This window comes from Rutilus rutilus (assembly GCF_951802725.1).
Source record: "Rutilus rutilus genome assembly, chromosome: 11".
NCBI lineage: Eukaryota > Metazoa > Chordata > Actinopteri > Cypriniformes > Leuciscidae > Rutilus > Rutilus rutilus.
Genome location: NC_140216.1, coordinates 35,468,602 through 35,484,538, shown reverse-complemented (window position 1 = coordinate 35,484,538; position 15,937 = coordinate 35,468,602). Strand labels below are relative to the sequence as shown.

At 38.2% G+C, this 15,937-nt stretch overlaps 3 protein-coding genes across 7 annotated transcripts in view; 1 reads left to right on the top strand and 2 right to left on the bottom strand.

Moving 5' to 3' along the window:
• LOC311299444 (uncharacterized protein) overlaps nt 1-398 on the bottom strand; it is a 40,785-nt gene extending 40,387 nt beyond the window's left edge. For 2 of the 4 annotated variants that reach the window (XM_084423012.1, XM_084423013.1), the window contains exon 1: nt 48-385. In XM_084423012.1, coding sequence (XP_084279138.1) covers nt 48-114 — 67 coding nt within the window. In that variant the 5' untranslated portion in view covers nt 115-385. Of the gene's footprint in view, nt 1-47 lie in introns of all 4 variants that reach the window. The other 2 variants (XM_084423011.1, XM_084423010.1) reach the window with 2 other exon arrangements.
• Nucleotides 399-5,944: 5,546 nt separating this feature from the next.
• stpg1 (sperm-tail PG-rich repeat containing 1) lies at nt 5,945-10,541 on the bottom strand. The gene is made up of 9 exons (XM_084423066.1): nt 10,451-10,541; nt 9,196-9,254; nt 8,991-9,097; nt 8,806-8,904; nt 8,409-8,588; nt 7,885-7,996; nt 7,305-7,473; nt 6,176-6,366; nt 5,945-6,044 (listed from the first exon to the last, which is right to left on the bottom strand). The coding sequence occupies exons 2-9, from the start codon at nt 9,224-9,226 to the stop codon at nt 5,971-5,973; spliced, it is 963 nt and encodes a 320-aa protein (XP_084279192.1). The 5' UTR covers nt 9,227-9,254; nt 10,451-10,541; the 3' UTR covers nt 5,945-5,970.
• Nucleotides 10,542-10,678: 137 nt separating this feature from the next.
• meaf6 (MYST/Esa1-associated factor 6) lies at nt 10,679-15,562 on the top strand. 2 transcript variants are annotated; one of them, XM_084423057.1, is made up of 8 exons: nt 10,679-10,867; nt 11,444-11,559; nt 11,649-11,736; nt 11,827-11,872; nt 13,208-13,397; nt 14,294-14,323; nt 14,608-14,641; nt 15,163-15,562. In XM_084423057.1, exons 1-8 carry the CDS (start codon nt 10,778-10,780, stop codon nt 15,175-15,177), a joined length of 609 nt encoding a protein of 202 aa, XP_084279183.1. In that variant the 5' UTR covers nt 10,679-10,777; the 3' UTR covers nt 15,178-15,562. The 2 variants fall into 2 exon arrangements, with proteins under 2 accessions (XP_084279183.1, XP_084279184.1); XM_084423058.1 differs by lacking the exon at nt 14,294-14,323 and having other exon boundaries at nt 10,684-10,867.
• Nucleotides 15,563-15,937: the final 375 nt, after the last annotated feature.

The window sequence follows — 15,937 nt, the reverse complement described above, 5'->3', positions numbered from 1 at the left end:
ATGGACATTGTGTTCGTATTTCTTAATTTCAGTTGTAGGCTACATACCTTTGTCTGACAGCGTCAGTTTTTCTTCAAAGCTGCTCTCTAGAGCCTTGTTCTCCATTTTGTTCATGGTTTGTAGTCAGTCATTCCATTACAGGGTCCAAAAGAGACGCGTAAAAAGAGGAACTCCCAGTTTTGAACACACCCGAATGCAGTAGCCCTTTAAATTTTACCAGTAACAAACAGTTGCGCTCTATTAAAAGAGAAAACCGATCGACGATTGATTAAATTCGCTATTCCCACTAATTTGTGTAATCTCAGCTGTGAAAACTAAAGACAGAAGAAGAGGGGGGCCCAGGTCCGGGGCCCTGCCCACCACACAGCAGCCGTTCGCCGAATACAGCTTCTCAATGCGGGACGGTCTCTGCCTGTCCACCGGACCGCACCATTGACCTGCATGGGGGGCACTGACACACAGTTACCACGTTTAAAAAGGCTTCTCGTGTTTATATAAACTATTTCTGGTTGTATATATCTAATTTGTTTCAATAAGCGAAGGAAAATACTGGAGTCTGCCACGTGCTGTAAAGAAAAAGGTAGCTTTGTTGGTCTTTTCAGCATGGCTCCCCCTGCTTTCTAAAAGCTGGATCTGCGGCAGAAGGATGGAGGGACACACGTCCTTTAACGCGTCCCACTGGAAAACTGAGGTAGATTCCATATTTTAGAAGTCATCCAACACACACTATGACTGGTGGGCCTGCAAACCCAACATATATGATTACTAGAGTGATTAAAAAATATATATATAATAAATTTGAGCATTTAGCTGAACAATTGTTCTGTAAAAATGCTTACTATTTTAATAATAAGTAATTAAGGTAATTATGATATATGATTAAATATACTAACGAATGTGTTGCTCATTTAGCCTACTTCTTTTACACAAAGGCTACAGGTCAGCTTTTTATATAGTTCTCCAAAAACAACAACAAAGAAATTAAAAGCAGGTTGCCTTATATCTCAAACTAACTAATCAATTCATATTGCATTTATTTAATTAAGTACCAGGTCTGCCTTGAAACTAGTCGTAGCAAACTGATAACATTATTATTTCTCTTAAAAAAAACCATCAAACATCACATTAAATTACATTTTAATAAAAATTTTTTTGCTAGAACTACAGTTAAAGATGTACTAAAGTGAACCATGCCCAAGACACAAATTATAATAATTAATCAAAGACCCTCAGACCCTTCTAACTGAGACCACAACAATCTGAGACTGCTGGAAATGTCATCACGGTTCCCACTGGATTGGGTCATGTGTAAGCAAATGTGAGGCTGGTCTTATTTAATACTTTAACTAGAGCATTTAAGAGTTGAAATCAGGCCATGATAGCAGCACGGAGTAAATCAGCCATCTGGTACCACTGACATAACTCAGCCAACAATACCAGCACTGAACTAGTGGAGCATACCTGCATTAAACCACTTACATTTGTGTGAGACCATACAAAAATGGTCAAATGGATAAAAAAAGACACGCAGACATCAGAATGCAGCTAAAGCAGACATCAAAAAATAACACAGAGGTCAAAAACCGCATGCAACGCAGTCATGAGGAGATTTTTCTCAGTCTGCTTTCAGTCCATGCTTGCGGGCATTTCGAGATAAATGTAGATCCAATCAGTCATGAGTTAAACAATTGAGATCTGTAGAGCGCAGAACCCTGGGGATGTGTATCCGGCGTCATCGCACACTCGTTACGTATACCCTTCCTAAAATCATCTGTTATGTCTCGCTGCTATGGAGAACAGCACATATGTGATAAAAGAGGCTTTGTTGAGTCATATAGGTGAGAATGCGGTCAGGTTAGTCTTTACTGGACCCCACCAAACCATTTAGCTGACGCTATAAGCAACTTACAAATGTGATTCATCTTAAATCAGGGTTTAAGAGTAGATACTGATGGGTTTTATATATATGTGCAGTGCTTTGTAAAGATTTCACATCAAAATTTTCTTCTTATATGGTCAGCTAATAAACCTAAAAGAGAGGCAGAACTACAGGTAAAAGAGGTTAGACAAAATGTGAGGTATTTTGTTATCTACCCAACAACTAACATGCACCACCATCACTGATAAGAAGGGCAAATCTGATGATGTTTCCCAAATGACATACACTACTAGTATGTACTATATACTCTGTCTAGTGTATACATTTATACAGCTGATAGCGCCTCCCCCTTCGCTACATAATTAAAATGGTGCAAATTAAGTGCACGAAGGGTCAACATTCCTCACTTCGTTTTTCTGGTTGGTTAAATAAATGCATCATCCAGGTATTTGAAGTACACTTCTAATTGTTTGAATTTTCACTGTGAACACACTACTCACACTATTTTAGTCTACAAAATGGCATAGTGTATGTGAATTGGGATGCATCTGGAGTATAATGGAGTTTTTGGATGTGCTTTTGAAGAAGCCCAAGCCTGTTGACGTCTCCTTTAAAACACCTTCACAGCACTTCAATCTAATGCATTTTGCATTGTTCTCAGAAGTGGCCGTCTGTCATCTACATGGGCGGATTAAAGTCTACACAGGCCCCTAGGCTCAGGGGTTTCTAGATTCTTCAACATTTTGAAGAATGTTGGTAAACAGACAGTTGACTTATGGAAGTCAATGGCTATTGCAACTGTCTACCAACATTCTTCAAAATATCTTCTTTTGTGTTCAACAGAAGAAAGAAATGAATACAGGTTTGGAACAACATGAGGGTCAGTAAATGACGAAAGAATTAAACATTTTGAGTGAACCATCCATCCACCATTTCCAAGATGGAAATCGAGCAGTTAAAAAATTATTTGCCAAATGGCAAATTTGGAACATACAGAAAAGTGAGTAACGACGTATATCTTGGGCTATTGTTCATACAAAATTAGATCCATCCATCTTCTTCCGCTTATCCGGGGCCAGGTCGCGGGGGCAGCAGTCTAAGCAGAGATGCCCAGACTTCCCTCTCCCTAGACACTTCCTCTAGCTCTTCCGGGGGGACACCGAGGCGTTCCCAGGCCAGCCGGGAGACATAGTCCCTCCAGCGTGTCCTAGGTCTTCCCCGGGGTCTCCGCCTGGTGGGATGCGCCCGGAACACCTTCCCGGGAAGGCGTCCAGGAGGCATCCGGAACAGATGCCCGAGCCACCTCAGCTGACCCCTCTCAATGTGGAGGAGCAGCGGCTCTACTCTGAGCTCCTCCCGAGTGACCGAGTTTCTCACCCTATCTCTAAGGGATCGCCCAGCCACCCTGCGGAGAAAGCTAATTTCGGCCGCCTGTATTCGGCATCTTGTTCTTTCGCTCATGACCATAGGTGAGAGTAGGAACGTAGATTGACCGGTAAATCGAGAGCTTCTCCTTGCGGCTCAGCTCTTTCTTCACCACGACAGACCGGTACATCGACCGCATTACTGCAGAAGCTGCACCGATCCGTCTGTCAATCTCCCGTTCCATCCTTCCCTCACTCGTGAACAAGACCCCAAGATACTTGAACTCCTCCACTTGAGGCAGGAACTCTCCACCAACCTGAAGCGGGCAAGCCACCCTTTTCCGACTGAGGACCATGGCCTCGGATTTGGAGGTGCTGATTCTCATCCCAGCCGCTTCACACTCGGCAGCAAACCGTCCCAGTGCATGCTGAAGGTCCTGGTCTGATGGGGCCAGCACGACAACATCATCCACAAAAAGCAGAGATGAAATCGTGTGGTCCCCAAACCTGACACCCTCCGGCCCCTGGCTGCGCCTAGAAATTCTGTCCATAAAAATAATGAACAGAACCGGCGACAAAGGGCAGCCCAGCCCTGGGCAGTCCAACATGCACCGGGAACAAGTCTGACTTATTGCCGGCAAAATTAGATGGACTACTTTAATGGGACTTTTTTGGAAAACTGGTGACATTCTACTTTCATTGTGTGCAATCATCTTTTTATGTTCAACACACAAAAACCTATAGGTTCATCATAAGGATGAGCAGATTATAAGTAGATGTATTTCATTTAAAGGTGAATTATTGTATTAAGGAAACCTCATTATAGCTGATCCCTCCTCACATGTAATGTAAGATTACCTTTTAGAATATGTTGGTCAATAGCATGCTCATCTCAAAAACATCTCATCACATTATCAGCTAAGACCAGTTTATGAAATCTGTATGATATGCAGATAAAGCTGTATCGGACAATGGTGAGGTCAGCATTTGAACATATTCACAGCTGCTGACGGGGGTGGTCCGAACAGCTGCGGGGTTTGAGATATCACCAACAGGCGACATACGGGATGGGTGAACATTCTGCATTTCTGCACTCTTATTACTTCAAATATTTCAACAGCTAGATCTAGTATGAATGAAGCGAAGTTCTTTAAAAGCAAATTCTTATTTAAAGGCTTTCAAATGGGATAATATCTGGGGCCCGTTGCATAAACTGCTAGTCATCACATTGACAAGAGTCAGTTGCATAAAAATGTAGATTGGTCTAATTTAATACTAAAACGTCTGATTGCATCACACTCAACATCACCACCATCATCACCACCACCAACATCACCCAGAACACATTAGCAACTGCATAGCAATGACCTGGCACCCACCTATAACAAATATGTACAGGGAAAAACCACACAATTTCAGATTTCAGAAATGAAATGTCTAAATACAGCCCTAAATGTAACTAAATAAATAATGCAAATTCAACACAGTTAAAAAGACCTCAATACTGTAGATCTTATCTTAAAGCTTACAAAATGGAAGATTTATAGTATATGTATTCATAATTATTATTAAAAAATGTATTAGCTTATAGACGACCATTAAAAGTTTGAGGTCAGTAAGAAATTTTTTTATTTTTTTTTATAGAAATGAATGCTTTTATTCAGCAAGGACACATTAAAATTGATAAAAGTTACAGTAAAGACATTTATAATGTTACAAAAAAATTATGTTTCAAATAAATGCTATTCTTTTGAACTTTCTATTCATCAAAGAATCCTGAAAAAATTATCTCAGTTTTCACAAAAATATTAAGCAGCTTTTAACATTGGTAAAAATAAGAAATCATCATATTAGAATGATTTCTGAAGGATCATGTGACACTGAAGACTGGAGTAATGATGCTGAAAATTCAGCTTTGATCACAGGAATAAATTACACTTTACATTTTATTAACTTAGAAAACACTTCTTTTAAATTGTAATCATATTTCACAATATTACTGTTTTTACTGTTTTTTTTTTTATTTTTTATAATTGCAGCCTTGGTGAGCAGACGAGACCTTTCAAAAACATTGAAGGTCTTAGTGTATATTAGCATGTTGTCAATAATACATAGCAAAATCATAATCGAATAATCTTATAAATTGTGACATCATAATCTAAAAAAGAGAAAATAAACAGCCCTGATGAATCATTTTATGCATCATGTTGACCTTGCGCAGAGGTCATTCCCTGAAGCGACAGAGGACATTTTCAAGTCATGAGCGTCTGAAATCCCCTCATAGATTTTGGCATTGTTCAGATGAGCACAGACCTCCACACCCTCCTCTAGTCCCACAACAGCTGCTCATTACACCACTGACCCAGGATCAGCTGAAGCACATCCCTCAAAGCATCATGGTCACTGTCCAGCAGGTCCAGGATCAGCTGCTGAGGGATCAAGGGTTTGGAGCTCAGCTGTTCAGACGTGAGTCAGACCGAGAGAGCAGATCTACGCTTCTGAGAATGCTTTGATTCGTTCAGATCACTCGAGACATGTCTGCTAGAAGTTCAAAAGCTACTAGACATGGTTTTATTAAAGTGATACACATTTAGAAAGTCCTTAACCTGTCATAGTAAAAATTTGATATAATAATTCACAATAAGAAAAAAGAAGAAATAATAATCTTACTGTGGCTGACATTTTATGAAATAAGAGTACAATAAGTAAATTCTTTACTATGGCTGTTTAAGCAGGAATCCATATTTTTGCAGGATTATACAAGAACGATGGCTTTGAAAGGACTGTGGGTTCATAGAAACCTGGGAGGAGGAAATTTAGGATATTCAGTACATCGTTCCATGATCAAAAGTTTAAACTCTTTAGCCAGCTCCAGCTAAATTAAGTAAAAAAGCCTGATTTTTCAATGAAGCAGAGATGATGTAAGTGTTACCTGGACCAGGTATGTCCTGTCCTTTGTCCTCCTGTATCCACCTGCTTGTTCCAGACAGGAAGGCGGCGCTGGACACGAGGTGTTTGGCTGGAGGATTGTTGTTCACTATGTCATAGTGTCCCGGACCGGGGAAGGGTGGGTCTTTGGCGGGTATCAGAGGTGGCGCTGATAATCCTAAGTAGTGTCTCCTTCTGCACAGCGATACAACTTTGATCATTTTATGTGACAAACATAAAACAGCTTAATCCAGTGTGAAGAATGATGAGACATCTGAGATATCATGATTATCTTTATACGGCTTTAGAAAACTAGTTAATGATAAAAGCAGCTGTGATATGTCAAATATGTTCAAAAGTAGCTGTGTATTCTGATGAAATTCTTTGCAAGCAATATTTAAACGGCCAAAAAGTTATTATTTTATAGTAGACGTTCCACCAGTGCATTATTGCTCTTAAAGGGATAGTTCACCCAAATATGAAAATTCTCTCATCATTTACTCATACTCAAGTTGTTCCAAACCTGTATGATTTTCTTTCTTCTGTTGAACACAAAAGAAGATATTTTGAAGAATGTCAGTAACCAAACAGTTGAATTCTATAGTTTAGGGAAAAAAACACATGGAAGTCAATGGGGTCCATCAACCATTTGGTTACTGACATCTTTCAACATTTCTGGTAACACTTTATTTTAGGGTTCAATTCTCACTATTAACTAGTTGCTAATTAGCATGCATACTAGGATATTGATTGTTTATTAGTATTTATAAAGCACATATTAATGCCTTATTCTGCATGACCTTATTCTACATCCCTTAATCCTACCCAATTCCTAAACTTAAACTCTACAAAAACTGCCGTACTAACTATTAATAAACAGTAAATTAGGAGGAGTTTATTGAGGCAAAAGTCATAGTTAATAGTGGATATGTGTTCCCCATATTAAAGTGTTAGCAAATATTTTCTTTTGTGTTCAGCAGAAGAAAGAAATTCACACAGGCTTGGAACAAATGAGGGTGAGTAAATGATGACAGGATTTACATTTTTAGGGGAACTGTCCCTTTAAGAGCATGAAATAAAATGTATTTGATTGGTTTAAGTTTATTGCAGTCCAGTTGTGACTGAACACTTACGGCAGAACGGTTCTCTTCACGGGTTCTGGTGGTTGATAGGGGTTGTATGTCCCGGGACCGGGGATGTTGTTTCTCACTGGCGGCTGGATCCGGGCAGTGGTGGATTTAAAACAGGAGACAGGAACTAGAGGAGTCTTCTGGACCAAAGCATCACTCACTTTATAGTGGCCTTCAGAACAAGGACAGAGATAGAAAGATTCATAATCTGTAATATCTTTCGTTTGTTTGGCAGTAGATAGCTTTAAACATGATCATATGAATAAATAGATTAATAGCATTACAATATTTGATTGTGATTACAGCAAGACATATCTCTTCTTTTCCAAAGAATACTATACCTCATTTCACTACTGAATTTAAAATACAACCCATAATTCCAACTGTACAGTGGCTGTAATTACATGCACATGCAAAGGAACATTCACACCCTTGAAAAGCCGACAACACTCATCAATATTCATATGCTTTCAAATAATGGTTTTAATTACTGTTAATTAATGAAGTGTTGACAATTTTAGCATTTTGGATTGCACCTCTAACTTAATTATTCTAAAACTGGTCAAATATGTGAGTTACTCACAGGGAGAAGGTCCTTTAAAGTTGTCCATTAAAGTAACACTGCGTCTGGTTTTGGAGCGAAATGCACATTGAGCCGAAACAGTTGAATTTCTGTTCACGACATCATAAGAAACCTGACAGCAAAAAAAAAAAAAATAATTAATTAATTAAATAAATCATACATTTCCATTCAAAAATGTAGAGACAGTAAGATATTTTAAATAATTTCTTATTTTTATTTAGCAAGGACGCATTAAATTGATCAAAAGTCACTGCAAAGACGTTTAAAAAGTTACAAAAGATTATATTCCAAATAAATGCTGTTCTTTGAACTTTCTAGTCATTAAATATTCCTGAAAAAAATGTATCATGGTTTCCACAAAAATATGAATCAGCATAACTATTTTTAACATTGATAATAATAATAAATGTTTCTTGAGCAGTAAATCAGCATATTAATTAGAATGATTTCTGAAGGATCATGTGACACTGAAGACTGGAGTACTTGCTAAAGTCATATTTACTGTAATCAGTGATACTACGTACATCATATTGATTTGGTGCAGGATTTTCACTTTTTTGCGTTTCCCTCTTTACTGCAAGAGGCAGACGGAACGTTCTGGATTCTCCTCTGTTAAAATCGTGCTTGTAAAGAAGAGACGTCTGGAGGTTATAAGCATCAGGTCCTGGGCATAACTTCGGAAAGCTACGGGGCACACGACCAGCCTTGAGATGTAAAAACAGTCGTTATATTTATGTCATATTTCAGTGAGCTGCAAGGAATGAACCTATTTAACAATATAAAGTGCCTAATGTCTAAAAATGAAAGTATGTTTTGAATTTTTAAGATTTAAGACCTTACATAATGATAAAACAGACATCACATGCATTGATTAATGTAAGATAAATCAGTAATTAAAGTGTCTGATGATCAGGGTCTCACTTTTGATGCAAAGCTGCCCGTTCCTCTTTTAGAGAATGAAGGACTGCATTCCTCAGCAGCTGCGTGTGAGACATATGAACCAGGACCTGGGTTCTCATTCTGAAATGATAGACAGACAGACAGACAGACAGATTTTTTATTTTTTTTATTGAATGTGGGAGAGTTGGATTACTTATGAAACTCACCAGGTGATCCTGAAACCTCTTTGTCTGTGAGGAAAAGCCTTTCTTCTCTTCATTACTGATGATGACTGTCTGGTACTTGGTAGGAATGGATGAAGTACATCCCTGACCTACTATAGAAACAGATACACGACTGTGAATAAGAATAAATACAGTACTAAAAAAAACTTTTCAGCAGATTTAATGACACTAGAGGTAAATCACTCACATTCATTCAGTCCTTTGTGTAGTTTACCCATGCCTTCCTTTCCCTGTTCATGCAGTTCTCTATGTGTAGAGGGAGAAAGAAAAAGATAAACAGAAATAAGTCTTTATTTATTAATGACCAGTCAGATTAAACATCAAGAGAACTGCCTGTGCTCGTGTTTTTAGGCTGTTGTAGGTGAACTCGCTCAAGAGTTTCGGTCTTACTCTTTGTTGCCATGGCAACATGTAAACGTCACGCTGCGGGTTCAGAAAAATAGTTTGGCAAACGCATTACAAACAAAACAAATACACAAAACTATCTACAAATAAAAAAGTAAACTATTTTAAATGATTTAGAAAATTCTACAATTTTACGACCCATTAGGTTTAAAAGGATATTGAATTAATCAAATAATTTATTAATATGCTAGTTTTTTCTTCATTTCGTTCCATTGTCCTCCCTAAATCTTACCCCAAAGGCATGCTTTTACATTAGTAAACGCAAGGCTAGTTGCTTTTATAACAAATAAGTTACTCTGGCGCCGCTTGGTGGCTACTGGATAAAATAACGGGAAAGTAAAAAAAAAAAGCGGGAGAAAGCGCGATATCGTGTTGTGCACGAGCTCCATGTTATTTAGTTGAAGGCATAGAAATTTCATATTGGCTAGAAAGAAAAAGAACGCAAACATAAAATATCACGAAGGCGTGGCTTATCCGTTAGTGTCCGTGTTTCATTGGTCAAAGAGGATACGTCACATGGAAACACATACTTATGTAATCTCATTGAGTATTAAAATCTGATAAATGTTATATTTCTTATTTATTGTAATTTACATTGATTGACACACATGGATATGGGCTTCAATTGTATAGACCCACCGTCAGAATATTATTATTATATTTCCCTGGCATAAAACTGATCGTAGCCAAACCGAAAGGCCTAAAGAACTTCAATTTAGAGGGATAACAACAGAAAACAAACGTCTTCCGTTAAGGTTAATCACTCACATACCTTATGATATTAATCGAAAACTGCTATTTTTAAAAATCAATAAATCCTGGAGGGTCCCGTTACAGCTGGAGCATAGAGGTTTGGAGGAATACTCGATCATTTTTTGTCTTTTTGAAAACCCAAACAAATCTTTAGAATCTACTGTTAACTTTCTTATTCTTGTGGCAAAGTTTTATTTTCACAAATGTAAAGTAGAATATTTAATAAAATCACTAAGAATAATTGACAATAGAAAATGTATGATGAGATCTTTCATGTAACTTACCATGATTAATATCTGTTTGCTGTTTATTTTCTCTCTCTCTGTTTCGTTCTTTTCATTTTTGTCCTATGATTGTGCAAGAATGATTTTACTTGTTTAATTTGTACATTGTTGGAAATGTTCTAGATTTCTAAGAGATGCGTGTTTGCACTGTTGTAATTTTTCTTTCTTGAATAAAAAAATAAAATAAATACTCCCTCATTTGATTCGATTCGAAATCTCCTGTGGAAGGGAGCGAGCGTCCCCTGTCGGACTGGAGGACATGTGAAGTACTCCAGTCAGAAGGATCCGCATCAGCTCTTCTCGGTCATTGACCAGTTCAGTTCCATCATGGCGATGCACGCCAAAGCGACTCCACCGCAGATCCCCGATACCCGCCGCGAGCTTTCCGAGCTGGTCAAGAGAAAGCAAGAGCTTGCGGTAATTATACACGTTTCTAAATATCCAAAAGACCTAAATCCATATTGACCCGGCACTAAATAATGCGTATATTGACTGGAATACCCGTATTTGTGATAAGCATGCTAACGCGAGACTGAAATAGACTTGTACATACATTATTTAAAATGAAGGCATGTGTGTTTGTATTTAATAATCGGATAGTCTTAGATAATCATTTTTGTGCTACATATATCAAAATGACTCTGCCAATTACTGCTGTATATCTTGTATATTTATGTTAACATGCTAACTGTGTTAGCCGCTTTTGTTATGGCGCCTCCTGATGCACAACATACAGCAGAAATACAACATTAAAGACATGCCACTTGTGCATAGCTTGAGGTTTACTTTGTACATTTTAAAAATGAGTGAAGAACGTAGAACTGCACAGTAAAATTAATATTATTACGATGTGATCATATGTAGGCCATGTATGATTGACAGCTGCAGCTTACAATTATTTGGCTTGACTTCGTTTTTAGCTCTATGTTTAAATGAACAGTATGCACAGAGTGTATATATATAGTTTACAGATTTTGCATGTATTTTTCTTAGGAGACTCTGGTGAATCTGGAAAGACAGATTTATGCATTTGAAGGCAGTTACCTGGAGGACACTCAGATGTACGGGAACATCATTCGAGGATGGGACCGATATCTGACCAATCAAAAGTGAGTGTAAAGTGACATCATGTGGTTTAATGATGTATAATATAAATCTTAAAGTCATCCAGGTCAGCATCAGCTTTCTTCTGCTTTAGGAATTCCAACAGCAAGACTGATCGGAGGAACAGGAAGTTCAAGGAAGCGGAACGTCTTTTCAGCAAGTCCTCTGTCACATCAGTGGCGGTCAGTATTTTAGAAATATATAATAATAAATAAGAACAAAGATATTAAACAATAATTAAGAGCTTTATTTTTGTGTGAATTGTCTTACAGGCTGTTTGTGCTCTTGGAGGGATTCCTGATCATATGAATGAAAAACGTGAGTAGAATCTCAATCTTCTTGTGTTTGCAAGGAATTTCAGTTAATCATGAATCTTCATTTATTGTTAAATGGACTGTGTTTTAAAACCTAGTGAGCTGCCTGTGTAGGGATTACCCTCCCTCATAGGCTCATCATCTACCTAGGCAGCATTTTTGGGTATTGTCAAATGAACATTCAGAATGTGCATGTGAAGTCCAGAAATCCTGTCTAGGTTGGCAGCTCACAAAGGTAAAAGGTGTGTTTGACTTGGACTGCGCAGACCAAAGTACTACGAGAGCAGACGGCTCTGTATGGTTTCGAATCGCTCTCGCAGTGCTTTGATGTCATACACCGATCGGTCTTCACAGCACCACTTCAAGTCGAACACACCTTTTTTCACACCATTACTCCGACCTGCATCTCTCTCTGTCTCGTTTTACGTCGAACACACCTAAAGGTACACAATGGAACTTTTGCTGAAGAACATTGTTCTGGTTGTGCTTCGGCTCTGCGTGACTGTGCGGATGAATATGGTTATTCTACTGCTCATAAAACATTCACTACTAGTCTTAAGAGATATAACCAGTTTAGAAGGAAAGGATCTCAAGCTGACGAGCTGAAGACGTTACTGTAGCTTTACCCATTAATAGACACTGTACTTCCTTGAACATAAATTACAGTACAGCGCTACAACAACCATAATGACATAACCCTTCACAATAGATAATGCTTTACAATCAACTCTGTTAGAGGGCTACAAATGACAATTTATCTGTTCAATCAAATATCCACCTGTTGAATAATAAAAACACCATCTCCACATCGCCTTTACAACATTTTAAATCAGTTCTCGGCATCTCTGAAAAGCCAAGCCGATGTTGATTCTTGTTTTATTACGAGCTCTGTCATGTTCTCTTTTTGCCAGCAGTTTCTCAGAGGTTTGAGATTTAGCTGCTCCATGTCAACCTTTCTCGCTCGTTGTGAAAACTAATCTATGCCACTCCCACACCAGACACGTGTCAAAGTAGCCGGAGCAACTTTTTTCTATTTACGGATATGACGAGACACGCAATCAATGCAATTTGCCAATTTGCCCACGCAAAAAAACATCCCTTCAGGTCTAAAATATAAACACTTACAACATGTTTAGTAGGGTAAGACAAAAACACTTTTTGGAAGAAGGATTGATGATGTATTGAGGAAAAAAAAGTTACATAGTGTGCCTTAAAGAGAAACAGCCAATTTGACGATTGTTTTGCAAGAATTGTAAGTTACTTTGATTCAGTGTATTTAGTGGCCTGATGTGGTAATCACTTTATGTTTATAAACTTTCCTTTTCCTCTGCTCCTATAGGCGAGCCAGGCAGCGGGACAGAGAGCGACACGTCCCCGGACCTCCAGAACCAGGAAAACGAACCCAGCCAGGAAGACACAGAGGAGGCAGACGGAGCCTTACAGGACCTGAAACCCCAGAAAGCCGCTTCGTCTTCCTCTGGAAGCCACCACAACAGCCACAAGAAACGCAAGAACAAGAACAGACACAGGTACCTGATCTCCAGCATGCCCTTGGGGTCCAGGATATAAGATGGTTATTTATTTATGACCTCATTCCAGCTGATCCAGTGCTAATTCAGAACAGGCTGTGAAATATTTGATGTAATAACCTGTGGACTCCTCTGAGTAGATGTGGGAGCAGTTATAAATTGACATATTCATAGATGATTATGATTGCCACGCCTCTTTTCCCAAACGGGAGGAGTTACTTCAGTTTCATTTTTGTTCTTTCCTTTCTGTTCTTTTATTTTTGTTCTTTCCTCTCTTATGGATTTGGCCTAAAGACTCACTGTCCTAATGTTTATCTAATGCTGTTTTGGTCCAGTTCAGACCTATAAGCGCCCGGTTTGATTAGAGAATGAAACCGAATCAAATGAAACCGTTTGAATCTGTGTTTGTGTTAGATGGACAGAAGGAAGTTTTTGAGGAGCTAGTCTTCAACGTCTCACTGAGTGCAGAGGATATACATCCCATTTCCTTACTGTATTTATAGATTTTTATTGAAAATTACTATGGATTGGAAGGTTTGATATAACTGGGTCTAATATATTGACTATTTTCCAACCCTTTCAAATTTTTCTTTATTGTTGTACAAAATCCATTTGCTGATATAATCCTATCACTAAGCCACAAAAATGATGGCAAATCTTGATTTTGTTATGTGTGGTTTGCCTTGGAGCAGTTTGCATCCAGGATTGTTTCCCATTAAATAAGATGAGCACTAGTTAGGGTCTGATATTCACTGATGCCCTATAGAGGATGCTTTAGTGTCTACATATAAACCCAAGTGTTGAAACCCTATCTAGTCCACTGTGGGATTGATGTGCTGGTCGTCTAGTGCACTAACCTCTGATGCTCTCTTCCTTCCTAACGCTGCCCCCTTCAGCCCCTCTGGCATGTTTGATTATGACTTTGAGTAAGTCTAAATTTTACTTCCTGTTTCTCAGTCGCGTGTCTTCTGTCCGTTAGCTGCGTAGGGCCGTCCACGTCGCGTGGATTAATGCTGTGATGCTTGCTTCTGCCTCATCATTCGCAGATGTTGCTGCAGTTTTGTTTTGGTTTTGCATTTATTATTTTTCAGCTGCATGCTTGTGGAGTTCATAGACATATTGGGTTTTTTAGTGAGTTGCATGCAGGGTTTTAAACGGGTATTAATAGTTGATCTGACCATGATGGAGTTCATTTGTTTTCTCCTTACAGATTTGACATGAAGATGAACAAGAAACCCAGAGCGGTAAGTTCAGATGTACTCATCTCGTACACATGTAAATAACTTAAAATATTTGCTGTTAAATATAATATTATCCCCTGGTTTCACAGACAGGGCTTAAGACTAGTCCTAGACTAAAATGTAAGTCTGAGCTGTTTCCACTGAAATAAACTTGCACTGACTGATCTTAAAAATATATCAGTGCCTTTTTAGTTTTAAGATGCACATCGGTAATGTTTTTTTCTAAGCATGTTTATAAAAATTACTTAAATGTCCTAATTGATCTATGGTCTAATCCTGGCTTAGTCTAAGCCCTGTCTGTGAAACCGGGCCATTATAAACTAAAGTTTGAATGTGCTAGATCATGTCACTACAGACCAATCAGTGATGACAGTATTTGCATATTCTGATGTTTTCCCACTGCTTAATATATTGGTAAATTTTTTGTTAATAAAATAATGTCAATTTGAATTGTCGAAGCTTTCACACATATTAACACCTCTTTTTCTCCAGAGTGTAATAGTGTGATTTGTGTGATTCTGCAGGATTACTCGGCCTAACGGATCCCCTCAGTCTCACTCACAGACATTCACACAAACCAAACCTCTTCAGTCAATCCTGATTCTCTCTGGTCCAGAACGTCTGGATCTTCTCCTGCATTTCTCCACTTGTGTTTGCTTTTTACCTTCCCTTTTTCCTAAGCTCTCATGTGATTTGTAGTCTGTTATTGCATGATATATATTGCAAAAATGAGGTTCCAGAACTGCTCATAATGCTGGAATTCTTTTATTTATTACGTTACATAGATGCATCAGTGGATCCAGACCGTTGCCTTTTGCTTTTGGATATCCATCAAACTTGTGTAGCTATTGTAAAAAATTGGTTATGTCATTATTTTTTGTTTTGTTTTTTTACCATCTTGTTTTGAATAAAACTGAGACAGTGTGTTGTTTGGTGGCCAATTCTTAAATTAAAAACTGGACTGTAAGCATCTTGATAAATGTTACTAAAACCATTTATGCTAGTTGTTCAAACACTGAGATAAATTATGTAGAGAAACTCGTTTTACTGCTGCTTTCTTTTGCTTGAGACATTATAAACCTTTTAATTTGGATTTTGTAAAATCATAGCAGTGTTTCTCAGAGCAGATCGACTAAACCCTGCCTCTACGAAAGTGACAGACCGTCCCATTAAATATCAGATATAAGAGCAACAGATTGACTAACAATCCTTATGACTTTATGAAACAACTGTAAGTTGAGCAGCGTTTGTCCTGGAAACTCTTCAGATATCACCAAACAATCAAGCTTTTGTCAAATT